The 27,545-nt window shown below is 48.4% G+C and overlaps 1 protein-coding gene across 2 annotated transcripts in view; it reads left to right on the top strand.

Annotated features, from left to right (window-relative positions):
* The window catches only part of CACNA1H (calcium voltage-gated channel subunit alpha1 H), a 311,405-nt gene that overhangs the window by 237,890 nt on the left and 45,970 nt on the right, over positions 1 to 27,545 (top strand). For both annotated transcript variants that reach the window (XM_030211678.1, XM_030211677.1), the window contains one exon: positions 26,690 to 26,841. In XM_030211678.1, coding sequence (XP_030067538.1) covers positions 26,690 to 26,841 — 152 coding nt within the window. The remainder of the gene's footprint in view (positions 1 to 26,689; positions 26,842 to 27,545) is intronic.

Genomic DNA, 27,545 nt, shown 5'->3' on the forward strand with positions numbered 1-27,545 from the left:
GTTGATGCAGTCTTGGAAGGGTGGTTTTCCACTTTCTCCAGAGCATCGTCAATTCATGATTAAACCCACAATCCGATGAGGTTGCTAATTTTAATCTTAAGGTGTCATCCCTTCCCCCACCAAGATACACAACACCCACACTCTTAGCATATAATAAGAAGGTGACATAAAATACGCCTACTTGATCCTGACTCATCGTTGCCATTCATCCAAAAATGGCAAATACGAGTTGGATAAAACTGCGCAGACTCAGAAAGATGTGTGATTATGGTAATGGTGGCGGTCTTGTGAAGTTGGTACTGTGTGTTCTTGTACTTTCTTGAAGTGTCTTCTTGTTTCTTAGCACAATCCCCCAAATTCTATATATGGTGCCTTAAGTTCTGCACGCTAATTTGACTGCATGGCCAAATTACATGCACAACTTAATTGATTAACAAGCCAATCAGCGCTGATCATTGGTACTTAACCAATTGGCAGTAGTAATTGGCTTTAATTAGAATTTACATGCACAACTTTCTTGGTCATATTCTATAACATGGTGCACATAAATTTTGATGTGTACAGTCGAAAAGGGAATGTGAAATGGACGGGTTGTGGACATTTCAAAAACTATGGGGTCCTTTTACTAAGGTGCGCTGAAAATGGCCTGCGCTAGTGTAGGCATGTGTTTTGGGTGCGCGCAGATCCATTTTTCAGCGCACCTGTAAAAAAAAATGACTTTTTATATTTTGCTGAAAATGGATATACGGCAAAATAAAAATTGGGGCACGTCCATTTTGAGTCTGAGACCTTACCCACCCCCCTTCGACTTAGTGGTAAGGTCTCATGCGGTAACCGGGCGGTAATGGTCTATGCGCGCCCAATGCCGATTACCGCCCGTTTTTGCCGCACATCAGAAAATAACAATTATTTTTCGGACGCTCATAAAAAATGAAGTTACCATCCAGGCCACGCAGTAGCCAGATGGTTACTCCAAATTGCCATTGCGTTGGGCACGATTAGGCACCTACGCGGCTTAGTAAAAGGGCCTCTATGTGCAATATGATGGAATACACCCGATCTGTGCCTAACTTAGGCGCAGGTAATTAGGCCTGGTTTTAAGTGGCATAAATGGGTGACCTAAATTTTAGTTGCAAGAATAGCCTGTGAACATATTCTATAAGCTAAGCCTAACTTTAGGCGTAGTTTATAGGATCAAGTTAACCATATGGTTTTCCAGTGCCGATTTTTAAGGTGTCATTTATAGAATTTGGTCCATTCTGCAGTGTGTCCAGATAAAGAAAATACCAGATTTTTTTTTTTTTTTTTTTACTCTGCCATGCTGTTGCCAGAATCAGAAAGCATTTGCCTTCCCCAGTAAATTAAACTGATGAAATATGTATGGAACCAGCGTGACAAAATACAGGTTTCATATTATGGTGCTTTTATGTAAAATACATGTGGAAAAGTATATGAGGCAATTTGTTTACCAAAATCTTGAAATTGTTCTGGAAAAAAAGCTCTAAATACAATTAATAGACAATATTTAAAAAGCCGTGGTTATCTAAATTGTACAGTCTACAGCGAGAGGCGTTATGGCAGCCTACTGAAAGGCTGGTTTGCACAAGTAATGCAGCTCAAAGCTTATGAAATACGCAGATTGTGTGTACTTTAAGCAGTCCCCACACTGAGATAACCAGATTAGTACAGCACGTGGGGAAATGTAACCTGCTGTGTCCTCTTGCTCTGAACACAAGTCCACCCTTCTAGGTCTTTCTAAGGCCCCATTTATGTCCTTCGAGTAGTAAGTTGTTGGAGGAATCCTCTTGAAATTAGTGGAGATTCCGATGCCCGAGAGGGACTGTATGGATATGAAAAACGTGGAGAGGTTTACGTCAAGATTGCTAGAAAGCTGAGCAAAATGCAAGAAGCTGCTGGCCTCTTATCTCTTACTAAATAATGTGCACATTCGTTCAGAGCCAAGCTTTGCAATTTTGCACCTTGGATGTGCCAGTGGGCCACTAGAAGCCAAGAGCTCTCATAAGAGCTACATTAAGTTTAAGGGAGCCATTATTGTAGCTGCCCGTTAGAGTCTCCTATGGGTTATTATCACTCTTAAAGGGACATCTCTATAACAATCTGAGAAATGCAATGCAAGACTAAAGGAAAGCATAGATTTATAACATTATGGCGCATTTCATTTGGATCTGATTTATCCGTATTTATTTTTTATTTATTTATTTGCTGCATTTGTATTTGTATAAATGCATTTGTATAAATGTAAAAGCATATGGGTTGAGAATACTGTACATTAGGACCTGTTAGCTGAGGTCACTCATTGTCATAACACATGTGGAAATTTTGCAGAACAAAATAGAACTATCTAAGTTTCACAGGTTTTACGCAGCTATCAGTTTGCCTCGCCCTAATTTTTTTTTATTATTCCCAGTAAGCAATATGGTATCGCAACTGGATAAGGATAAGCCATAGTTTGCCATTTTTTTTAAAATCCCATTTCCACCCAATCCTTTTATGAGAGGCATCCATATTCTCCGCACTCCTTTGAGAGGGGACAGGGCTGGGAGGTTGAGAGCATTTCCACTTTTCTTTCCACGCCCGCGGTCTTCACAATGAACTCATACAATCTGCCAGGTGGTTCTGCAGATCTGAAACAAAGACACGCACTGCCTGGACCTAACCCATACTGTGGCTCAAGTTCCAAAGTTCAGTTTATTTGATATACCGTTTATATAATTACAAGTCCCAGTTATTTACAATGATAAAATCAGAACAAGAGGGAAAAGACAGTATAAACACGAACAGCAAGACAGATGAAGACAAGGAAATAACAGCAGAAATCAGAGAGAAAGAGAAAGATTATAGAGTATGTCAAGGGGAAGAAAAAGATGGAAATATGAGAGGGAAGATAAGACAATTCTCAGTCTGCAATTAAAAGGCTAAAGCCTAGCTGGAGCAAGATCCAAAAATGGAGGCTGTGAATTCTGTAGTTCAGGGTAAAACTCCATGGAAAAGTAATAGGCTTGAAGTGATGCTTTAGATTTGTAGATCGACTGCTTTGGTCATAGGTAAAGGGATAAGAAGAAACAGACAGAAAAGCAGCTGAGACACTGACGCATGAGTTTCAGATACAATCAAGATGGACATGAAGAAAGGAAGGAACAGATAAGAGCTTGTTTTTGGAAAGAAACGAAATACACAAGAAGAGGAATGGGGTATGAGATGGTTAACCAAGAATACTGTGAAACAAAAAGCAGTTCCCAGTAATTGACATATATGTGTTAGGCGGTGAGGGTGAGAGTCTGATACGTAGAGGATCTTGGGGTGACAGTATCTGAGGATCTGAAGGCCAGGAAACAGTGTGACAAGGCGGTGGCCGTAACTAGAAGGTTGCTAGGCTGTATAGAGAGAGGTGTGACCAGCAGAAGAAAAGAGGTTTTAATGCCCCTGTATAAGTCGTTGGTGAGGCCCCACTTGGAGTATTGTGTTCAGTTTTGGAGGCCGTATCTTGTTAAGGATGTAAAAAGAATTGAAGCGGTGCAAAGAAAAGCTACGAGAATGGTATGAGATTTGCGTTACAAGACGTATGAGGAGAGACTTGCTGACCTGAACACGTATACCCTGGAGGAAAGGAGAAACAGGGGTGATATGATACAGACATTCAAATATTTGAAAGGTATTAATCCGCAAACGAACCTTTTCCGTACATGGGAAGGCGGTAGAACTAGAAGACATGAACTGAGATTGAAGGGGGGCAGACTCAAGAAAAATGTCAGGAAGTATTTTTTCACGGAGAGAGTGGTGGATGCTTGGAATGCCCTCCCGTGGGAGGTGGTGGAAATGAAAACGGTAACGGAATTCAAAAATGCGTGGGATAAACATAAAGGAATCCTGTTCAGAAGGAATGGATCCTCAGAAGCTTAGCGGAGATTGGGTGGCAGAGCCGGTGGTTGGGAGGTGGGGCTGATGGTTAGGAGGCAGGGCTAGTGCTGGGCAAGACTTCTACAGTCTGTGCCCTGAAAATGGCAGCTACAAATCAAGGTAAGGTATATACAAAAAGTAGCACATATGAGTTTATCTTGATGGGCAGACTGGAAAACTCTTTTTATTGGAAAAAACTAAAAACAAATAACATACAAATCAAAAACAAGCCCCTAGCTATACACGGTCCTCCTATCTATGTACACCCCCTCCCCCTCCTCAATAGTACAGTGGAAACTGTTTATTAGAAAGACCAAAGAAAAAAACCGGACATGCAAATCAAACCCCAGGCTCCTAGCTAGACATGGTCTGCCTATCTATGTACACCCCCTCCTCAATAATACAATGGATCAACCCCCCCCCCCCCGACCCCCCACAACCCCTTCAGACAACTGGCACACAATCCCCTGTGAAGCATGTCCCCTCATGGCGGCTTAAGCCTCACGTGTCTCCACCACCTCGAAGCCACCCCCACCCCTTTTTCCACCCTTTCCCACTTCGCCGCTTCCTGCACCGCCCTTACCACATCCCAGCTGACTACCTCCGCCGGCCGGACCTCCTGGTACAGGGACACCCTGCAGCGCGCCATCCAGAGGCAGTACCGCAATATCACCGAAATCAGAAAGCGTGTTACCGGATCCCCGCGTCCCTCTCCACCCTCTGGGCCATACACCCAGTCCGCATAGCTGTAGTTGCGGAAACTGGGGATCTGCAGCAACGAGGAAACCCGGTCAGAGACCTGGACTGTAAATGGGCACCTCACCAGGAAATGCTCCATCGTCTCTTCAGTTCCAGCACATTCCTCCCGTGGGCACCCTCTATCCCGCACATTGCGATATTTCAAATTTCCTCGGACGTACAGTCTACCGTGAAAGGACAGCCACGCCAGGTCTTTATACTTCACCGGGATGCGGTTCGAAGCAATCAACCGTAACCCCTGCTGCATCCGTGGGGCCGGCGCGTCCCTCAGCGCCAGAGGAGCTGAGAACACCTGCGCCCGTACTCTGTCCATCCAGACCCCCCGTTGTCCTGCCTTCACCTCCCCCACCGTCAGCCCCCACACCCTCACCAATTTCACTAGGGTCTTGCAATAACTCACCCCCCCGGAGCCCCCCTTCGCAGTGCCACTACCCTCCCCCCCTCCCGCCATAGGTCCCAATATCTCGGCCACCACTGCAGGACACTCCTAGCCCACCCCGGTGGCTCCCGCCCTACCGCCCTCCCCAGATTGAACTGCAGGAACAAAGCGCTGAAAAACAGGACTGGGTTTATCATGCCCACCCCCCCCTCCCTCCTAGACAGATAGGTAACATTCCGTTTTACCGGATTCGTCCTGTTGCCCCAGAGCAGCCGGAAGAACACCCCATACAAGGCCGTGTACCGGCTCTCCGGCAGCAGGCAGATGTAACTGACGAACAGAAACAAAGGAACTAAGTGTGCCTTGATGAGCTGTACCCGCTCCCCCATGGTCATTTTCCACCCCTTCCATCTATCCACCCTCCCCTTCACTTCTTGGAGACACCTATCCCAGTTGTAGAGCCTATAATCCCCCTTCTCGAAGTATATTCCCAAGACCCGTATACGTTCCACAGCTGTAGGAAACCTACCTCCCAACTCAAATTGCAGCCCCTGATCCCCAACCCACAGGCTATTGGACTTTTGAAAATTGACCTGCGACGCTGTTGCCTGCGAGTATTCCTGGATCAGGTTCTGCAATCTACCTCCCTCCCTCTGGTCCGCTACCCACACTGTAACGTCATCTGCATACGCCACGACCCTTAACTGGTTATTGTCCCCCACCTCCACCCCTTCCAGCCCCTCCGCCCCCCCCTTCTCCAGCCGTCTTATAAAAGGGTCGATGGCGTATGCATACAACAGCGGGCTGAGTGGGCACCCCTGTCGGACCCCTGCCCCTACCTCAAACCCCTGCCCTCTCCACCCGTTAACCAGGGGAAAACACCCCGCATGCCGATAGAGTAGCTGTAATTGCTCTATCCAACCCTTCGGAAACCCATAGCGCTCCAGAATGCTCCATAGGACACCCCACTGCACTCTATCAAACGCTTTTTCCTGGTCGAGTGTTACCAACAGCCTACCATGCCCTCCCACTCTACTGCGTTCTACCCCCTCCCGCACCCACGCTGCAGCTTCCAAGACCCCTCTCCCTTTAACCCCACATGCTTGCGAGGCTGCTAGCAAATCCCCAGACACCTGCCTCATTCTCTGGAATAGCATTCGCGCGAAGATTTTTCGATCCGTATTAAGCAGTGCTATAGGCCGCCAGTTGGCCAGCATCGCCGGGTCCTTCCCCTTACTTAGTAGGATAAGAGCCGCCTCTGTCAAGGAACTAGGCAAGGAACCCTCCAACTGGGCTGCCCCCCATACCCTCACCAGGATCGGCACCAGCTGCTCCTTAAAGGCCTGGTAGAACTCAGTTGTTAGCCCATCCGGCCCCGGCGAGGTCTTCCTGTGGAGCGCCCCGATGGCTTCCTCCACCTCCTGTTCTGTCCACGGGTTCAAGAGGGCCTGAAGCTGGGGTCCCCCGTGACCTATCCCCGGGGTTCCTTCCACATAACACTCCATCTGCTCCATATCAATCTGCTGGGCTGAAAGGAACGCCGCAAAGTGGTCCCTCACTGCCCCCAGAATCCCCTCCTTGGTGTCCTGCAGGACCCCCTGTGCATCCCGCACCCCCTCCATCACCCTGCGCGCCCTCCGCTCCCGGCAGCATGCGAAGGGGTCCGGGCTACACATTTTCCCGAAGTCCCGCTCATACACCAAGGAGGTGTAGCGGTTGTACTGTACCTGCTCCAGGAGTGCTTGGAGATCATGTATTTCTTCCTCCCTCCCCCCTTGTGAAATCAATGTGTCCCTCTTTTTCTTTATTGCCATGCCCAACTTTGTCCTTTCCCTCCCCTCCCTTCTCGCCTGTCTGAGAAAGAATCCCCGCGTTCGTCTTTTCACTGTATCCCACCACTCCCCCAATGACTGAAATGCCCCCTGCACTGACACCTGATCTTCCAAAAAACCGGCGGTACTCCTCCCGCACCTGCTCGCTACCTAACCACTTTAAATTTAGTCGCCATAACCCCCTCCCTGGCCTCTGCGCTGCCGCCCCCCCCACCTGAAGGAGGACCATGTGGTGGTCTGAAAAGTCCACGTCCACGGTTCGTGGACCCCCCAGACAAACCCCCTTCTTTACCAGGAATCTATCGATTCTACTTTTACACTGCCCTCGAAAGAACGTGAACCCCTCCTGTTCCTCACAGAAGGCCACATGCGCGTCTACCAGCTCCGCCTCCCGCATGATCCCTGCCAGCCTCACCCCATCATAGCCCACCTGTACCGATCGTCCCCCACTATCCTTTTTCCGCAATATGGTGTTAAAATCTTCCCCCCAGACTACTTGGCGCGAAGTGTATAGGTAGGGCTTGATCTTCCCAAAGAGGAGCACCCTTTCCTTCTTGCTTTGGGGCCCGTACACATTCACCACCCTCAGTGCTCTATCCTCCCAAATCGCATCCACAACAAGACATCTCCCCACCCCCAGCTCCACCACTCGCTGAATATTCACCCGGTGGGACTTAAATAAGATCCCCACCCCACCATACCTCTCCCCCGCCAACCCCCACACCGAGGGACCCCACTTCCAGGCCCGCCTTGCCCGCCTGATCACCTCAATGGACCGCAGCCGAGTCTCCTGGAGCAGGAAGCAATCTGCTTGGACCCTCGCGAACCAGTCATACGCTAAACACTGCTTCTTCGGAGAGGCGATGCTGGCCACATTCAGCGTGGCAAATGTCAACACTAAGCCTGCCATCCTCATTGCGAGTCACGGGTCTGCTCACTCCCAACTTCTTTCCTTATCTCCTGGGATACCCCCTTCTTACCCTGAAGCAGGTCCTCTGCTATGCGGTCTACATCATCCCCTGCCAGATCCCCCTCCCCCCCCTGCAGCCGTCCTGTCTGCACCTTACCCCCCCCTCCCCCTTTCTTCCTTCCTTTCTTCTTTGCTCTATCCGGACCCACCCCCTGATCCCTCCCTCTCCCCTCTTCACCCCCGCCCCCTACCTCCTCCTCCGAGTCCTCCACCTCCCCCAAGTCCTCCAAGTCCTCCAGATCCTCCTCTAGCTCCACTCTGTCCCCCCAAGCCTGCACTTGGGCCTTCACCACCTGCCCGGCCCCCTCAGCTTTCCTCTTACTCCCCTTTCCCCTCCCTCCCTTCCTTCCCTCTTCCTCCTCCCTCACCCCTCCCCCTCCCCCCAGAGCCTTCCCGCCCTTCTTCCTACCACCAGTACCCTCCTCCAGTGCTTCCTCATATTTCCGTTTGCCCTCTCCAATCCCCCTGCCGCCCCCTCTTCCTCCATTAACTCCACCTCTTCTCCTTTCCCCTGTTCTTCCTCCTCCCTCCCAACCTCCCTATCCTCCTCCTCCTCCTCCAACACCTGAAATCTGTTCCCCCCCCTCTTCCCCTGCAGCGACCCCTCCCTGCCCACCCCTACTTTCCCCCCCCTCCGAAACTTCCCTTTCCTCTGTGGCACTTGTACCCACTCCCCCTCTCCCCCCTGCTCCACTCCTGACCCAGCCCCCTGCCGCCCCCCCTCCTGCATCCCCTCCTTCTCCTCCCCTTGCCCCTCCCTGCCTATCACCCCCTGCCCTATCCCCTCCTCCATTACCCCCCCTCCCCGTCCCTTCCCCCACATATCCCACTCGTTATGGGCCGCCCTAGGGCAGTTCCGATATGCATGGCCTAACCCGCCGCAGAGGTTGCACCTGATCGCGGTGCAGTCCTCTGTGGCATGCTGATCCCCGCATCTTCCACACTTTACCACTGGGCATGACATGCTGAAGTGCCTAAACGAACCACATCTGAAGCACTGCCGCGGCTGCCCCTTGTAAAAGCACAGTATCCTGTCACGACCGATAAAGGCAGCCGAAGGAATGTGCTGGACCACATGGCTCTCCTGTCTCAATTTGACCAGGGCTCCCCAACCTCCTGCCCAAACCCTGCTTGGATCCGGTAACTTTGTAAGTGGGGATCTCAGCTCCGCGTACCTCTGTAGCCAGTAGGCTAAATCTGCCCCAGAGATAGACTCATTTCTCACGAGCAGGGTGATCTGCACCAGGTCCGGCTTGCTGACTGGAATGGCCCTGAGGTCCCGCCACTCCCCCTTTCCCCTCACCCCCTCGTACCTTTCCCAGAATATTTCCATCCCCCTCTGGGTCATGAAGCTCAAGTCATATTCTGGGATGTTGATGGGGTGTATACACGCGTAAAAGTCCTCGGGTATAAACCCCATCCCCATCACCAGCCTCAAGACCCGATCCCTGGAGGGCATTGCCCCTCCCCTATCCATTTGAGCTGTACCACATTTCGCCGCTTAGGCAGCTGTCCACCCCCTGTCCCCGCTCCCCCCCAACCCCTCCCTGGGCCCTCAAAACCACCCGATCTCCCCCCCTCCCTCCTTCCCCCTCCCTGGACTACTGCCGCAAAGGACTTGGACCCCAGCCCCCACCGCCCCCCCCTCCACACTTGTTCCAGCCCTTCCCTCTGCCTCCCCCCCCTTCTGTCCCTCTGCCCCTCCCCTCATCCCTCTCCCTTCCTCAATATCCACCGCCCCCTCCCCCTCCCGTTGTCCCCCGTCCCCTTCCCTCTCAGACAAACATCCAGCAACGTCCATAGTCAGTTCTGCGGCTTGGGCTGCCTCCAACTGATTGTCCTGCCCATCTCCACTTCCTGGAACATCCCTGCTCGTCCCTGCCACTGCAGGCTCCAGCCTCTGGGCTAATCGCCTCCTCTCCTCTGTCTCCTGGCGATACTCTGGCACCTGCCCAGTCAGGTCTGCAGCTGGCGATACCAGACTCCCTGCTCGCTCTGCCCCCGAACTCCCTCCAACCTCCGGCACCAGGGGCGAAGCCTCCGGAACTCCGCCGCTCCCCTTGGCTCCTCGCTCCCAGCCGTCCTGCTGGCAGGTCTGCTCCACCACCTGCTGCACATCTGTTAGACTTGCCATGTCCACTTCTGTAGTCAACGAAAGTCTCTCAACAATCGGGTTACTTCCCCCTTGCTTCTGGTGCAGTCCCTCCTGCGTTCTCCCAATGGCTGGCGCTTCCCGGGGCATGGCTTGTCTGTTCCTGATTCCGCCACAGGCTGGCTGTTAGCACCCCCCGATTTCACCTCTTGTAATGGACAGCTGGTCAAATGAGCTCCCAGCTGCTGCCCGCTCCTATTCCTCTCTCTCCGACCCCTCTCCTGTAAACCGCCAGCTACTCCATGCTCAGGGAAGACCTCCCCTGCTCCCGGACTTCGTGGGCGGGGCTTCTCCAGATGCCATGCTGCTTCGGTTTCCACTTCAGTCATTGCAGACCCGGCCAAAAATACCGGAGTCTGCCTCTGCTGACCCTTTTCCAACAGGGCCTCCTTCACGGCAACTGTCTCTGCTGTTTGCACAACTGCAGGTAAGCCCTCTGAGACTTCGACCACCACCTCTGTAGAAAACAGGCTGCTACCTGCGTCTCCCTCTGCTGCCTCCATTATCTGGAGTTTTGAAAAGTTACTGAGTTCTGTCCTCCCCTCCACAGGTAGGATCTCTACTCCAGCCCCCACCTCAGAGCCATGTCCTGCCGCTGCCTCCTTATCCTCTGGCTGCTGGGTAAGTGCTCTGGACTGTGTTGCCAACTGTCTCATGTATTTTAAAGTGGGGTCACCTCTGAACCCAGACAACTCTTTTGAGTCTAATGCTGCTGAAGACACTGAAGCTTGCTGCAACTGTAGTGTTCCTGAACCCCCAGACTGTGGTATTGAAGCCATCCTTTCTCGGTTAACATAGAGCTCCCTCAAAGGATTCACAGAGCCCTTTTTTAAACAGTTCAACAAGTGTTCTTTTTTCCCCAACAACTTTGATATCCGGGCTTCCTCTTTAACATACATTTGTCTGTGCTCCGCTGGGGCAAATTTACACATAGTTCTTGCCATTTTCAGACGTTTTCCTAGCTCCACTACTTCTTTTTCCACCAGCTTAATTCGTCTTACAATATTTACCACACTACTTGCTGGATCATCAGGGTCATAGCTCACTTCAAGGAACTCCTCATCTGACGATCCACTCTCCTCACTCTCACTCTCAGCTGCCTCCAGCAAAGGCTTCTGGCAAACTTCCATCGCCTCTTCCTTCTCCCTTCCTTGGAAGCGCCCTTCTGGGGCCTGTACTATCTTCCTCCCCCCTCCACTGTCTTCTCGCTTACCTTCCGCAAGCTGGGCCATGGAGGGGGAAATGCTCTGATGGCCTCCACTGGGCTGCTTCTCCCTTCGGTCCACTGGACTCCTTTCCCTTCTCCCGGTAGTCAAACCAGGGAGAGAGCCACTCCTTTCGGCCTTCTGGTCCCGGGCCCCAGGAGGCCCCATAGCCTGGGACTTTCCTGAGGCCTTCTCCCCAGGGACCCTCCTCATCTTTGGGGAGGGAGCTAGGTCTCACTCCCTTTCCACTGGAAGTCAGCAGAGCTCTCTAAAACACCTCCTTCCTCCTCAGCAGACTGGATGGACCGTGCAGGTCTTTTTCTGCCATCATCTACTATGTTACTCACGTTACTATATTTAATTTTTAATAAAAGATATTATAGCTTCTTATTTAAATTTGCCCTAAGTCATGTAGAAGCTTTTATATTTAATATAGTCCCATGATCTATTTTCTAGTATCTTAATTTTTCATTATCACTCAAGGGCCACCGAGAGAGGGGCACTGGGGTCTGTCTCTCTATTGCTCCTGTGTGTCGGGATCTGGGTGATTGCATTAACGTGATAACCCAGGGTCCTGGCACACAGGAGGAGGAGAATGACAGACTGAGGGAGGAGCAGATGCAGGAAGGTAAGAAGGGGGGGCAGGGGGTGGCAGCTGCTCAAGTGGAGGGGGAGCAGGGGGCGGTGGAAGCCTGAGTTGAGGGGGGGGGGGCAGTGGCGGTGACTGCCACGGCCCTGCCCCGGGCCTAGTTCCGTTTCTTGGAGGCCCTGTATCATTCCCCCACATTCTCAAGTTTCAGCAGTGGAATCAGGAAGTTTCCAGAATTCGCATTGATAGGTTCAAAGATGTTGGTTTGTGAGGATGTGCCGTCAGTACCTGAGTACGGTTTAGGCCCAATTCACAAAGGCTGCCTTGCATTTTTACACCCATGCGGAGTACCTACTCACAAATCAGTCTTTGGCTTCCTGTTAGTGGGGGAGGGGAGAGAGAATTTGATTTGGTTCTCAGGTAATGCTTACTGTATGTGGCCTCTGTCTTTTGTCTAAGGGAAGGTGGAAACTCATAAAATATTCATGTCCATAGGAGCCTACTTTTCAAAATTATTGGGGGTGCTAAGCCCAAGGAAATAACCCCTCCCTGAACACATATAAGGAATTTTCTCAATATTGGGGGTGCTCAAGCACCCACAGCACCCACAGAGTCGGCTCCAATGGCCGTCAGTACCTGAGTACGGTTTAGGCCCCATTCACAAAGGCTGCCTTGCATTTTACACCCATGCGGAGTACCTACTCACAAATCAATCTTTGGCTTCCTTTTAGTGGGGGGGGGGGGGGGGGGGGAGAGAGAATTTGATTTGGTTCTCAGGTAATGCTTACTGTATGTGGCCTCTGTGTTTTGTCTAAGGGAAGGTGGAAGCTCATAAAATATTAATGAGTCAGTCAGAAGGGAGAAATGGCTCTATATGAGCGGGAGGTATTACAGACCATATAGAGAAATGATGAACTTCTATGTCTCTTAACATTTAAGAGAGAATTTTACATAGTGTGTAGAGTTGGAAGAAACAACAGGTCAACCCTTGCTCAATTTAACCTTCCCTGATGCGTATAAGACAGAGTTAGCAGCTCGCCTTTCAATCCTGACCACAAGCCTATCATGTAGGTCTTTTTTACACTACACGGAACAGAACAGACTAGAGGAGCAGATTTCCATATTGTACAGATCCAGTCATTCAAACGAAATTCCCCTTAAGCCATCTGCACAAGTCATGTAGAGTCTCATTCATTCCATAGACCTTGTTGAGCTGTGATCATTTCTGGGAGAGCTGGTAAATTAACTCAATTATTCATTTTGTAATGAAGCATTTATCCCATCCACCCAGGAACTTCAAAAAACTCTTGCTTGTTTTTTCAGGATACTTTCCTAATCCAGGTATATATCAACCTGTTGGGTGCATGCGTTGAAATGCAGTAGCTTTTGAATATTGTATGCAGAGGAGAATAATGGAGCAGCTGGACATGGTGATTTAATGCTGAAATTATTACTTTTAAGTAGGAGATGAAATCCTTAGGATCAACTGAAACTCAAACAGTTTAAGAGGTTCATTTTCAAAGCCTATAAAATTAGAACGTTGCATAGGTTACTACGGGGTCCTTTTACTAAGGTGTGCTGAAAAATGGCTTGTAGTACTGTAGGCGTGGATTTTTGGGTGTGCACCGATCCATTTTTCAGCGCACCTGTAAAAAAAAGTCCTTTTTAAAATTTTTACCGAAGATGGACGTGCCGCAAAATCAAAATTGCCGCGTGTCCATTTTGGGTTTGCGACCTTGCCGCCAACCATTGAGCTAGCGGTAAAGACTCACGCGGTAACCGGGTGGTAATGACCTACGCACGTCAAATGCCACTTGGTGCGCATCCGATACGCGAAATGATTTTTCGGACGGACGTATTGGACACGTGCCAAAAATGAAATTACCGCAAGAGCCACGCGGTAGCCGGGTGGTAACTCCATTTTGGCACGAGTTGGGCGCGTGTAGACGCTTACGCAGCTTAGTAAAAGGACACCTGTGTAGCTTTGAAAATGAGCAGCCATGTTTTTCAGGTAAGGGTTAATGGTAAATTTTGCAGGTTTTGATCAACAGTAAGTATGGGAGAAATTATAAAAGGAAACTCCTGTAAGAAAAAACGAAATCCTTCTAATCTTGTATGTCATCTCTCACTTTTTGATCTTTCGATGGATTTTTGGCCTTTGATGAGGCACTTCAGAAGTAACCGTCTCTCATGACTTGCTATGCAAGATTTTGACTTGCAGGTAGAAAATTGAAAGATTCGTCAAAAATTGTAACGTGCAGAATAACTTAATCTGAATGAAAAGAAAAGAGAACAGCAAATGTATTGCACCTCTGCTATCCAGTCTTCTCCTCAAAAAATTTAAAAAGCTCTTCTTTAGATCCGTCCCCCTCAAGTTCAGTACCTTGTAGCCATCGGCCTGTGCAGCGAAATGTAGCAGACAGCAAGGACAGTGGATCCTGAGCTGTACGCCTGTGTACGCCAGGGCGTCTTTGATGTGACTGGATCTGAATGAAGCCTTTCAGGTGCTTCTCTCTGGATCTACCCACCCAAAAAATTCTGGAATGAAAGAAATCGATTATTGATTTGGCATAAGATGGTGATGTTATTCCCTTCCATTGAGCCGCTGATATGCTACTGCTTTTGCCGCCAATGCCCTGGGATGGTCACATTTCAGGTGATCCAGAAAGATTGTGCTGCATATCCAGAGGTGTATAGATTCATTCTGCATACACGTAAGCAGCAGTGCATGCGTGCCTCCTCTGCAGGGCGTTGCATGGGTCCCCTGCGTCGAGCATGGTGAAATTGCATGAGCTCAAGTCATTAGCAACTGCTATACCTGCCTATCTCAAACTGTGTCTGAAAGTCCAAATCCTTTTTCAACCATTTTCTATCTGAACGATGTCAGGTAGCTCCTGTAGCCTGGGTATTTCAAGTAACATCTTCCCAAAGAAGCCTGTTAACGTTGGCGGAGCTATTTTCAACACGCGACTGAGTTATGCACGAATATACTATGGGCTCGATTCAGTAGGTGGTGCTCAAAATTTGGCAACAACAAAAACAAAATTGTTGGTCAGTGCTATTCTATAATGTAATATGGCTCTTGTATCCCGTTAACTCCCGTTAAACAATGGTTCAAGGTGGATAAAAAAAATATAAGCAATTCCAGCAAGCGTTTAAACAAGACTATTTTTTAAACAGATATGTTTTCAGGTTTTTACAGAAAGATTAATAAGAAGGGGAGGCTCGTAGATTGGGAGGTAAATTAAGCCAAAAAATGTATTGCCTGATAGCTGAGAAGAGTCTTCTAAGATTTTCATATATCTGGCTCCAGAAAAAGATGGAAAAATTGAAAGATAAAGGTCTCTAGAACTGGACATCCTGCGATTACAGGGAAATGAGAATAATTCGATATTCCGGGGTAGACTCATCAAACGTCTTAAACACTACAAGGGCCATTTCCTGAATCTCCACCACCCTAGCTGCGAAGGATTAAAATATAAATCAACGTATTCATCCAGCTTCTCATACATAAGCACGCAATTATGGAATGCACCACCAAACGCCATAAAATCAATGCAAACTTCCGAAAATTACGAAAAACCAACCTGTTCAAAAAGGCATACCACAACTGATCCATCCTAAATACCAGACAACGAAACGGATACTAGAAATAGACAAAAATGAACTGTTAATACTTGACTACTTCACCTACTCTGTCTATTACTGACCTTTAATGCATTACCACTTGACTTCTCCCTCCGGAAAAGAATCTTTAAAACTTGACTGCTTAATTTACTCTGTCATATACGAACTATACTGCAATAGCAGTCTGTATTTCTTCATCCGGAAATGGCGATCGCCATAACAGTACAATGTACGCCACATTGAGCCTGCAAATAGGTGGGAAAATGTGGGATACAAATGCAACAAATAAAGAAATAAATTTAAAGAGAATGTGGGCCTGAACGAGGAGCCAGTGAAGAGATCTGCGCCAAACTTTGGGCAACAGCATTTACACCCATTGAAACCTGCTGTGAATCCTGATGCATAAGTTCAGCACAGATACTGCGTGCATCTTTAGTGAATGCCCCTCCTGTGGCCACACCCCTTTTGCGTGCTGATCTCTGAAGAACAGTGCTTAGCGAGATGTGCATGCAAATGCTAATTGGAGCCAATTAACTGCTCCAGTTCTTGCTAGTTATTGGCTCATTACTTTATTAAAATGTGTCACACAACTTGGGTGAATGCCCACATTAGGATGTGCAATTTTGGCCATCAGATAGGGTCTGGGGTTATAAACCTACCTACAGCATAATGAATGATATGGATTTATCTGTCATTGGTGTATATTTCAAATATATACTGGGTGTCCGCATTACACACCGCTTGTACACGTACAGAATACTGTTTCTGCTTGGCGGATCGCGGCAGAGAGGGAAAGCTTCAGGGCAGTCGGGGGGCACCTCGTGAAGGTGGCTGCTTTGCCGGGGCCCCTCTGAGAAGGAAAATACATTTTGAAGAAGACTGAGAAAGGCGGACGAGATGGAACGCATAGTAGCAATGAAAATGGGGAGATTGGGGGAAGGGGGATCAGGGGCCCCCTCCTTAATTTCTGCCCTGGGCCCCACCGTTTCTAAAACCAGTCCTGACCATAATTTGCTAATTCTAGAACTGCTCAAACCATTACAGAATGCTAGTTTAAGTCAGCATTGGCACGCCTAAATGTAGGCGTGAAAAGTTATGCCAGGCCCAATATTCGGTCAATGGCGATCAGCATGGACTCGACACAGAAACTATTCAAAAGACTCCTGAAGCAGGCCGAAGCCCGAAACACAGTTTCTGTGTCGAGTCTATGATCGAGTCCATGATCAATAAATCTTTTTGAAGCATCAAGTTTGTTTTCCCTTGTTTCTAGTGTCCGTGGGCCTTTTCCCACTACCTTTTTACTTTTACTACTCATCATGGCAGTAGCGTAGCCAGCGATTAATTTTTGGGTGGGCCTGGAGGTGGACTGGGTGGGCACAGACCTCTTTCCTCTCCACCGCCCGCCCGCTCGCCGCCGCCACCACATTTTGTGTCCACCCGCGACCGCCCCGCCCGCGACAGCCCCCTGCATTGACCTGAAGCGCGTTCTCCCTCCAATCCAGCACCAGCGACCATAGCCAGCCTTCTACCACGTCCAGCGCGCGTCATCGGAGCTTCTTCTCAGGTGCGTCCCGCCTACTCTGCAACTTCCTGCTGGACGTGGTAGAAGGCTGGCTATGATTGCCGGTGCTGGATTGGAGGGAGAATGCGCTTCAGGTCAGTGCAGGGGGCTGTCGCGGGTGGGGCAGGCCTGTAGCAAAAGTGGGTGGGCCCTGGGCCCATCCAGGCCCACCCGTGGCTACGCCCCTGCTTCATGGGTTTGCAGAGTTCTCCACCCTGGCGGATTTCCTCTGGGTCTTTTTAAAATCTGCTGCATACAGAATTGATTTGATGTGCATTTGCCTACAAATTGACTGTACACAATCTATTTCTGCATGATAAAACTTCTAATGCAGGTTAAAAAGAAATTAGGAACACAAATATGTGAAATGAACCAAAATATTGGGGAAAAAAAGAAAGATTCTCAAAAGCCTATGCACATCCCTTACCTGCTGAAAAATAAAAAAAAGCACAGACAGGGGAAATGAGATGAACACGTGGAGGGGCATAATTGAACGAAAACGTCTATCTCCATGGGCGTTTATCTCAAAGAACGGGTCCGTGAAGGGGCGGACCGAACCGTATTTTCGAAAAAAATAGACGTCCATGTTTTATTCGACAATTTGTGAGCTGGGCGTTTTTGTTTTTCAGTGATAATGGAAAATGAAAGCGCCCAGCTCAAAAACGAATAAATCCAAGACATTTGTTCGTGGGAGGGGCCAGGATTTGTAGTGCACTGGTCCCCCTCACATGCCAGGACACCAACTGGGCACCCTAGGGGGCACTTTTACAAAAACAAAAAAAAAGGTAAAAGAGCTCCCAGGTGCATAGCACCCTTCCCTTGTGTGTTGAGCCCCCCAAATCCCCCTCAAAACCCACTGCCCACAAGTCTACACCATTACTATAGCCCTAAGGGGTGAAGGGGGGGCACCTACATGTGGGTACAGTGGGTTTGGGGGGGTTGGACGACTAAGCATTAAGCAGCACAATTGTAACAGGTGGGGGGATGGGCCAGGGTCCACCTGCCTGAAGTCCACTGCACCCCCTAACAACTGCTCCAGGGACCTGCATACTGCTGCCAGGGAGGTGGGTATGACATTTGAGGGTGAAAATAAAAAGTTGTGAAACATCATTTTTTGTGGTGGGAGGGGGTTAGTGACCACTGGGGGGAGTCAGGGGAGGTCATCCCCGATTCCCTCTGGTGGTAATCTGGTCATTTAGGGCACTTTTTGGGGCCTTATTCGTGAAAAAACAGGGTCCAGGAAAAGTGCCCTAAATTCTAGCTACAAACGCATACTTTTTTTCCATTATCGGCGAAAGGCGCCCATCTCTGTTTGGGTGATAACCACGCCCCAGTCCCGCCTTCACCACGCCTCCAACACGCCCCCCATCAACTTTGTACGCTTCCGCGATGGAATGCAGTTGAAAACGTCCAAAATCGCCTTTCCATTATACCGATTTATTCATTTTTGTGAGATAAACGTCTATCTCCCGATTTGGGTCGAAATCTAGGCGTTTTTCTCTTTCAATTATAAGGTGGATAGCGTGTCCAAAACACTATTAAAAAAAGAAACTTCAGGATAAAAATAGGGTACTCAAAAGTTATATATATATATAAATAATTTTCTCCTTGAACTTCTACAACTGTTGTCTAGTTTTCCTCCTGGGAATCAGAATGGCTTCCAGCAGCTCTGCATCTAACATGCTGAACCAAATTCAGCAACACACATCTATTTTTAGGCAATGCCTGGAGCTCAATTATTTTTAGTGTGCCCACATCAAGGGCCTGTGAATACAATTGCTAACGTTTGGGAAACAGTGTTCCAAAAAAAACAGACCAGAAAAGGAACTCATTATCAAATTAAACACACCCACACGCACTAAAGGAAATTATCAAATTTTTTTTAACTCAAAAGACCTTTACGATTAAGACAGTATTTACTTCTTCATGCCTGCAGCAAAACATTCCAGCTTTAGATTTTGGCTGGAATGTTTCATGGGTTCAGTCGGTTGTTTAGCAAATCCTTGGGTCCCCCCACCTTGGCCACCCCTAAATAAGAACATAAGAATCGTGATCAGACCAAAGATCATTCAAGCCCAGAATCTTGTTTCCAACAGTGCCCAGGCAGGATCCCCAAAAGTAGAAAGATTCCATTCTACTTACCCCAGGCGATAATGATTTATAGCCTTTTTCTCCAGGAACTCATCCAAACTTTTTCCTACAATTGCTTGTCTGTGTTTTCTACACATGGCCTCTCCTATAAAGGAATCCTATTCAGAAGGAATGGATCCTAAGGAGCTTAGCCGAGATTGGGTGGCAGAGCCAGCCGGTGGTGGGAGGCGAGGATAATGCTGGGCAGACTTATTCGGTCTGTGCCAGAGCCAGTGGTGGGAGGCGGGGCTGGTGGTTGGGAGGCGGGGATAGTGCTGGGCAGACTTATACGGTCTGTGCCCTGAAGAGGACAGGTACAAATCAAAGTAGGGTATACACAAAAAGTAGCACATATGAGTTTGTCTTGTTGGGCAGACTGGATGGACCATGCAGGTCTTTTTCTGCCGTCATTTACTATGTTACTATGTTACTCTCTTCAGCCCCTACTAACTTGGGTTAATGAGGTCCTGTAATAAGTGTCTGTACATAGTCCTCTTTCTCTCCAAGTTCCCATCGGGCCCCTGAAGTTGTTCTAATGCAAGTGGTTCCTTACCATCTGCACCTTATCAAAAAGAGCAACATCAGAGCACTAGAGATCCAGTGGCTGGTGACCACAAAAAAATAAAAATAAATAAAAAACCCCAATCTTCAACCCACAGCAATCAGTGTTTTTCAAAAACCAGATGCCAGAAATTCACTGCCAGGCTCTACCCAGATACCAGCACTAAATATTTGTGTATAAAGCGGCCACTGGCACTTGTCCAAGTCCTGGCGATGTTCAGATAATCATAACAAACAAAATACATTAGTACATAAGTACATAAGTACATAAGTAGTGCCATACTGGGAAAGACCAAAGGTCCATCTAGCCCAGCATCCTGTCACCGACAGTGGCCAATCCAGGTCAAGGGCACCTGGCACGCTCCCCAAACGTAAAAACATTCCAGACAAGTTATACCTAAAAATGAGGAATTTTTCCAGTCCATTTAATAGCGGTCTATGGACTTGTCCTTTAGGAATCTATCTAACCCCTTTTTAAACTCCGTCAAGCTAACCGCCCGTACCACGTTCTCCGGCAATGAATTCCAGAGTCTAATTACACGTTGGGTGAAGAAAAATTTTCTCCGATTCGTTTTAAATTTACCACACTGTAGCTTCAACTCATGCCCTCTAGTCCTAGTATTTTTGGATAGCGTGAACAGTCGCTTCACATCCACCCGATCCATTCCACTCATTATTTTATACACTTCTATCATATCTCCCCTCAGCCGTCTCTTCTCCAAGCTGAAAAGCCCTAGCCTTCTCAGCCTCTCTTCATAGGAAAGTCGTCCCATCCCCACTATCATTTTCGTCGCCCTTCGCTGTACCTTTTCCAATTCTACTATATCTTTTTTGAGATACGGAGACCAGTACTGAACACAATACTCCAGGTGCGGTCGCACCATGGAGCGATACAACGGCATTATAACATCCGCACACCTGGACTCCATACCCTTCTTAATAACACCCAACATTCTATTCGCTTTCCTAGCCGCAGCAGCACACTGAGCAGAAGGTTTCAGCGTATCATCGACGACGACACCCAGATCCCTTTCTTGATCCGTAACTCCTAACGCGGAACCTTGCAAGACGTAGCTATAATTCGGGTTCCTCTTACCCACATGCATCACTTTGCACTTGTCAACATTGAACTTCATCTGCCACTTGCACGCCCATTCTCCCAGTCTCGCAAGGTCCTCCTGTAATCGTTCACATTCCTCCTGCGACTTGACGACCCTGAATAATTTTGTGTCATCGGCGAATTTAATTACCTCACTAGTTATTCCCATCTCTAGGTCATTTATAAATACATTAAAAAGCAACGGACCCAGCACAGACCCCTGCGGGACCCCACTAACTACCCTCCTCCACTGAGAATACTGGCCACGCAATCCTACTCTCTGCTTCCTATCTTTCAACCAGTTCTTAATCCATAATAATACCCTACCTCCGATTCCATGACTCTGCAATTTCTTCAGGAGTCTTTCGTGCGGCACTTTGTCAAACGCCTTCTGAAAATCCAGATATACAATATCAACCGGCTCCCCATTGTCCACATGTTTGCTTACCCCCTCAAAAAAATGCATTAGATTGGTGAGGCAAGACTTCCCTTCACTAAATCCGTGCTGACTTTGTCTCATCAGTCCATGTTTTTGTATATGCTCTGCAATTTTATTCTTAATAATAGCCTCCACCATCTTGCCCGGCACCGACGTCAGACTCACCGGTCTATAATTTCCCGGATCTCCTCTGGAACCTTTCTTAAAAATCGGAGTAACATTGGCTACCCTCCAGTCTTCCGGTATTACACTCGATTTTAGGGACAGATTGCATATTTCTAACAGTAGCTCCGCAAGTTCATTTTTTAGTTCTATTAATACTCTGGGATGAATACCATCAGGTCCCGGTGATTTACTACTCTTCAGCTTGCTGAACTGACCCATTACATCCTCCAAGGTTACAGAGAATTTGTTTAGTTTCTCCGACTCCCCCGCTTCAAATATTCTTTCCGGCACCGGTGTCCCCCCCAAATCCTCCTCGGTGAAGACCGAAGCAAAGAATTCATTTAATTTCTCCGCTACGGCTTTGTCCTCCTTGATCGCCCCTTTAACACCATTTTCGTCCAGCGGCCCAACCGACTCTTTGGCCGGTTTCCTGCTTTTAATGTATCTAAAAAAGTTTTTACTATGTATTTTTGCTTCCAACGCTAATTTCTTCTCAAAGTCCTTTTTTGCCCTCCTTATCTCCGCTTTGCATTTGGCTTGGCATTCCTTATGATCTATCCTGTTACTTTCAGTTGGTTCTCTTCTCCACTTTCTGAAGGATTGTTTTTTGGCTCTAATGATTTCCTTTATCTTACTGTTTAGCCACGCCGGCTGACGTTTAGTCTTTTTTCCCTTTTTTCTAATACGTGGAATATATTTGTCCTGAACCTCCAGGATGGTGTTTTTAAACAGCATCCACGCCTGATGCAAGTTTTTTACTCTGCGAGCTGCTCCTTTCAGTCTTTTTTTCACCATTTTTCTCATTTTGTCGTAATCACCCTTTCTATAGTTAAACGCTAGCGTACTTGATTTCCTAGTTTCACTTCCTTCAATGCCAATATCAAAACCGATCATATTATGATCACTGTTATCAAGCGGCCCTCGTATCGTTACCCCCTGCACTAGATCATGAGCACCACTAAGGACTAAGTCTAGTATTTTTCCTTCTCTTGTCGGCTCCTGAACTAGCTGTTCCATGAAGCTGTCCTTGATTTCATCAAGAAATCTTATGTCCCTTGCGTGTACAGATGTTACATTACCCCAGTCTATATGCGGGTAATTGAAATCCCCCATTATTATTGTGTTGCCCAGTTTGTTTGCGTCCCTGATTTCCTTTAACATTTCCGCATCCGTCTGTTCGTCCTGGCCAGGCGGACGGTAGTACACTCCTATCACTATCCTTTTCCCCTTTGCACATGGAATTTCAATCCACAGTGATTCCAAGGAGTGTTTTGCTTCCTGCAGAATTTTCAATCTATTTGATTCAAGGCTCTCGTTAATATACAATGCTACCCCTCCACCAATCCGATTCACCCTATCACTACGATATAATTTGTACCCCGGTATGACAGTGTCCCACTGGTTATCCTCCTTCCACCAGGTCTCAGAGATGCCTATTATATCTAATTTTTCATTTAGTGCAATATATTCTAACTCCCCCATCTTATTTCTTAGGCTCCTGGCATTCGCATATAGACATTTCAAACTATGTTTGTTGTTCCTAAGTACATCATGCTTAGTACTTGACAGTATTAATTGGCAATCTTTTGTCTGATTTTTATTGTTATTTAAAGATACCCGATCTACTACAATCTCTTTTGCAACCTCACTATCAGGATACTCTATCTTCCCTGTTATGGTGATATCTTTGAAAGATACCTTATCCCGAACCATGCTCTTTTGAGCGACTGTCGGCCTTCCCCCCATTTCTAGTTTAAAAGCTGCTCTATCTCCTTCTTAAACGCCGATGCCAGCAGCCTGGTCCCACTCTGGTTAAGATGGAGCCCATCCTTTCGGAATAGGCTCCCCCTTCCCCAGAATGTTGCCCAGTTCCTAACAAATCTAAAGCCCTCCTCCCTGCACCATCGTCTCATCCACGCATTGAGACTCTGGAGCTCTGCCTGTCTCTTGGGCCCTGCGCGTGGCACAGGTAGCATTTCAGAAAATGCTACCCTGGAGGATCTGGATTTCAGCTTTCTACCTAAGAGCCTAAATTTTGCTTCCAGAACCTCTCTCCCACATTTTCCTATGTCATTGGTACCCACATGTACCAAGACAGCGGACTCCTCCCCAGCACTATCTAGAATCCTATCTAGGTGACACGTGAGGTCCGCCACCTTCGCACCAGGCAGGCAAGTCACCAGGCGATCCTCACGTCCACCAGCCACCCAGCTATCTATATGCCTAATGATTGAATCACCAAGTACAACAGCTGTCCTAACCTTTCCCTCCCGGGCAACATTTGGAGATATATCCTCGGTGCGAAAGGATAATACATCCCCTGGTGGGCAGGTCCTGGCTACAGGAGTACTTCCTACTTCACCAGGGTGATGCTCTCCTTCTAGGAGACCTCCCTCCTCCAAGGTAGCACAGGGGCTACCTGACTGGAGGTGGGACTTCTCTACAACATCCCTGTAGGTCTCCTCTATGTACCTCTCTGTCTCCCTCAGCTCCATCAAGTCTGCTACTCTAGCCTCAAGGGAACGGACACGCTCTCTGAGAGCTAGGAGCTCTTTGCATCGGGCACACACATATGACACCTCACCAATTGGGAGATAATCATACATGTGACACTCAATGCAAAAGACTGGATAGCACCCCTCTCGCTGCTGGACTGCTGACTCCATCTTAGTGTTTTTTGAGTTTTTCCGTAATTTAAAACTTGCTAAAGTATTAAGGATATCAGCCTATCACTAACTTACAGTTCCTCCTTTAAACCCCAATCTTCAAGTTCCGAAAGCACAAGCAAAATTTGTTCACTTACCAGAGAAATATCCTCTTCTCCCAGAACTTATTAGAAGGAAAGCTTTCGCGCGCCGTTAGGCGCGCGGCACCTTGAGCAGAGGCCCCGAGTGGATCGGAACGGACCTGGGAGTCACTCTGGCGAAGGCTCCGAGGATATGCAGATGAGCTGCAAGTCCTCCACGGCACCTGAGAAGGCAACCGGTGGGAGAGCTGGGCACCTCTCAACCAAGAAAAGGCTTACCAGGGGTTAGGCCGAAGCCAGCATTCCTCCCCCTGAGGGTCACCTGATCCCGGCTAAGAAGTACCTGGTAGCTCTGGGTAGGTGGAGCGAAAGCCCTGGGTAACTGTGGCGAAGGCCCTGGGAAGGTCGGGGTGGATTTGGGAGTCACCCCGGATGCAGCTGTGAGGATATGCAGAACGCTGCAAGTCCTCCACAGCACCTGGTAGGAGCACTGTGCACCTTGAGCAGAGGCCCCGAGTGGATCGGAACGGACCTGGGAGTCACTCTGGCGAAGGCTCCGAGGATATGCAGATGAGCTGCAAGTCCTCCACGGCACCTGAGAAGGCAACCGGTGGGAGAGCTGGGCACCTCTCAACCAAGAAAAGGCTTACCAGGGGTTAGGCCGAAGCCAGCATTCCTCCCCCTGAGGGTCACCTGATCCCGGCTAAGAAGTACCTGGTAGCTCTGGGTAGGTGGAGCGAAAGCCCTGGGTAACTGTGGCGAAGGCCCTGGGAAGGTCGGGGTGGATTTGGGAGTCACCCCGGATGCAGCTGTGAGGATATGCAGAACGCTGCAAGTCCTCCACAGCACCTGGTAGGAGCACTGTGCACCTTGAGCAGAGGCCCCGAGTGGATCGGAACGGACCTGGGAGTCACTCTGGCGAAGGCTCCGAGGATATGCAGATGAGCTGCAAGTCCTCCACGGCACCTGAAGGCAACCGGTGGGAGAGCTGGGCACCTCTCAACCAAGAAAAGGCTTACCAGGGGTTAGGCCGAAGCCAGCATTCCTCCCCCTGAGGGTCACCTGATCCCGGCTAAGAAGTACCTGGTAGCTCTGGGTAGGTGGAGCGAAAGCCCTGGGTAACTGTGGCGAAGGCCCTGGGAAGGTCGGGGTGGATTTGGGAGTCACCCCGGATGCAGCTGTGAGGATATGCAGAACGCTGCAAGTCCTCCACAGCACCTGGTAGGAGCACTGTGCACCTTGAGCAGAGGCCCCGAGTGGATCGGAACGGACCTGGGAGTCACTCTGGCGAAGGCTCCGAGGATATGCAGATGAGCTGCAAGTCCTCCACGGCACCTGAGAAGGCAACCGGTGGGAGAGCTGGGCACCTCTCAACCAAGAAAAGGCTTACCAGGGGTTAGGCCGAAGCCAGCATTCCTCCCCCTGAGGGTCACCTGATCCCGGCTAAAAAAAAAAACATCCACCAGGAAGCAGGATCAAAAATTGGAGAAAAGATCTTAGTAAACCTTGAAAGTAAAGCTTTTACAACTTCTGCAAAACAGCAAGTAGCTTACTCAAAGGAAAACATCACTGGTCTGAAAAACTCCAGTACAACCCCCCCCCCCCCCCCCCCCCCCCCCCCCGTGCATACAATCAAAGGCTGTATCAAGGAAATCTCCTTAAAAATGCTGAAATATTTACTATCTCGCTAATACATTAATGACAAATCTTAACCAAACATACCTTATGTTGCCAACTGTACCCTCCTAACTGGATCCCTCAATCACTCCAAGATGGGTGTGGCTTTTTTAACCCTACTTATAAATACCACTTCCTGTCACCTGACTCTTTTACCCAATGAGCAGAGCCTTTATAGAATAGCCATAAATTAAGTGTTTTTTGATTCTGTGTAGGCACTCTGTTGTAAAATTATCTTCCACCTGCTTAAGTTGGATCGCCAAATATGTAGTCCTAAACCTCAATGGACAAGTTATCCATTAAAACTTGGACAGCAGTTATAACACTGAATATTGGTTCTGTGTGCTTAACGTTTGGCTCAAAATGACCCCCATCCATCTCTTCCTAGAAATGAAGATATGTGGCCAATGGCTCTGAAATTTCAGCCCAAACAATTCATGCAGTTAACTTTAGACTTAACTGCATCGATCTTTTTGCATATGGACCTCAACATTTTTAAGCTCATTTAGCGTACTTGGTAAAAATAAGAAAGAGGACTTTAAAATCTTCAAGGGAAACATTGCCCTCTGTCTCCCACTCAGAGGTCTCTCTCACATACCCAGATCTTTTGGTTACCTTAGGCCAGGAAAAGGACTCCTGCTGTCCTCGGTCCTCAGATCTCTGCAAGTAATTTGTCTGCTATGTAGAGACTCTGAGAACTAAATGAGTGGCTTTTGGTTTTAACAAATGATTTTACGATCATGGTTCTTCTTGCAAAGAGCTTGGTTGGTTTTCAGTGAGGAATGCTTCCTTTCTTTCCCTGGAGGTCTGATGATTCTGTGTGTGCTGCAACTATGGTCATATGTTTTACCGGCAGTCTTTTCCGTCTCTCTTCCCATAGAAGCCCAGCGGAGGCCTTACCATGCAGACTACTCCCCTGCTCGCAAGTACATCCACACTCTGTGCACCAGCCATTACCTGGACCTCTTCATCACCTTCATCATTGGAGTGAATGTAATCACCATGTCCATGGAACACTACAGTCAGCCAAAGGTAGGTGACTTCAGTGCCCCCTTGATGGCAAGAGGACACATGACAATAGAGACTGCCCTTGCTGGTTGTGTCAGAGAGCTATTTCCCCCTTTGGAAGAGAATGACTGTAGAATAGACGCTCCAAGAGATAAAGGATTCAGATTCTTCATCCACGTTCCTTGAGGAAAACACTGTTGTGATGTGTAGCACCAAAGGACTAGCATCGCTTAATGGCCTGCTTTGAACTTGTTAGTAGATTTTAAACATTTGGGTTGTCCACTGTTGTGTAATCTCCAGTTGTATCGTGAAGCACTTCACCATAGATGCTGGCTCTGTGTGTGCAGCTATGACTTGAGTACCCTCTAGATTGAACAAATTCCTTCTCTCGGTCTAGTGAGGGGTAACATGTTGAGAAGATGGATCCTATGTCCATCACCCATGGTCAGTAATGTGACTGTGGGCTGGAAAATGTAATTAGAAGCTTGGGGGATCCTTTTACTAAAGGGTTGGCGAAGAGCAAAAGGCTTGCCACGCGCCAATCCAGAACTACTGCCAGGCTTCTGCGTGCGCCATTTCTGGTGCTACAAAAATATTTCTACCCGGCGGTAATTGGTTACCTCCAGGTTAGTGTGGGAGTTCTCCACCCCTCCAAAATGGCTGCACAGCAAATGGTTCACTTACCACACGGCCATTTCTTTTCCAGTAAAAAAGGCAGCCTTTTACCC

Source organism: Microcaecilia unicolor, chromosome 8 (assembly GCF_901765095.1).
Source record: "Microcaecilia unicolor chromosome 8, aMicUni1.1, whole genome shotgun sequence".
Classification (NCBI taxonomy): Eukaryota; Metazoa; Chordata; class Amphibia; order Gymnophiona; family Siphonopidae; genus Microcaecilia; species Microcaecilia unicolor.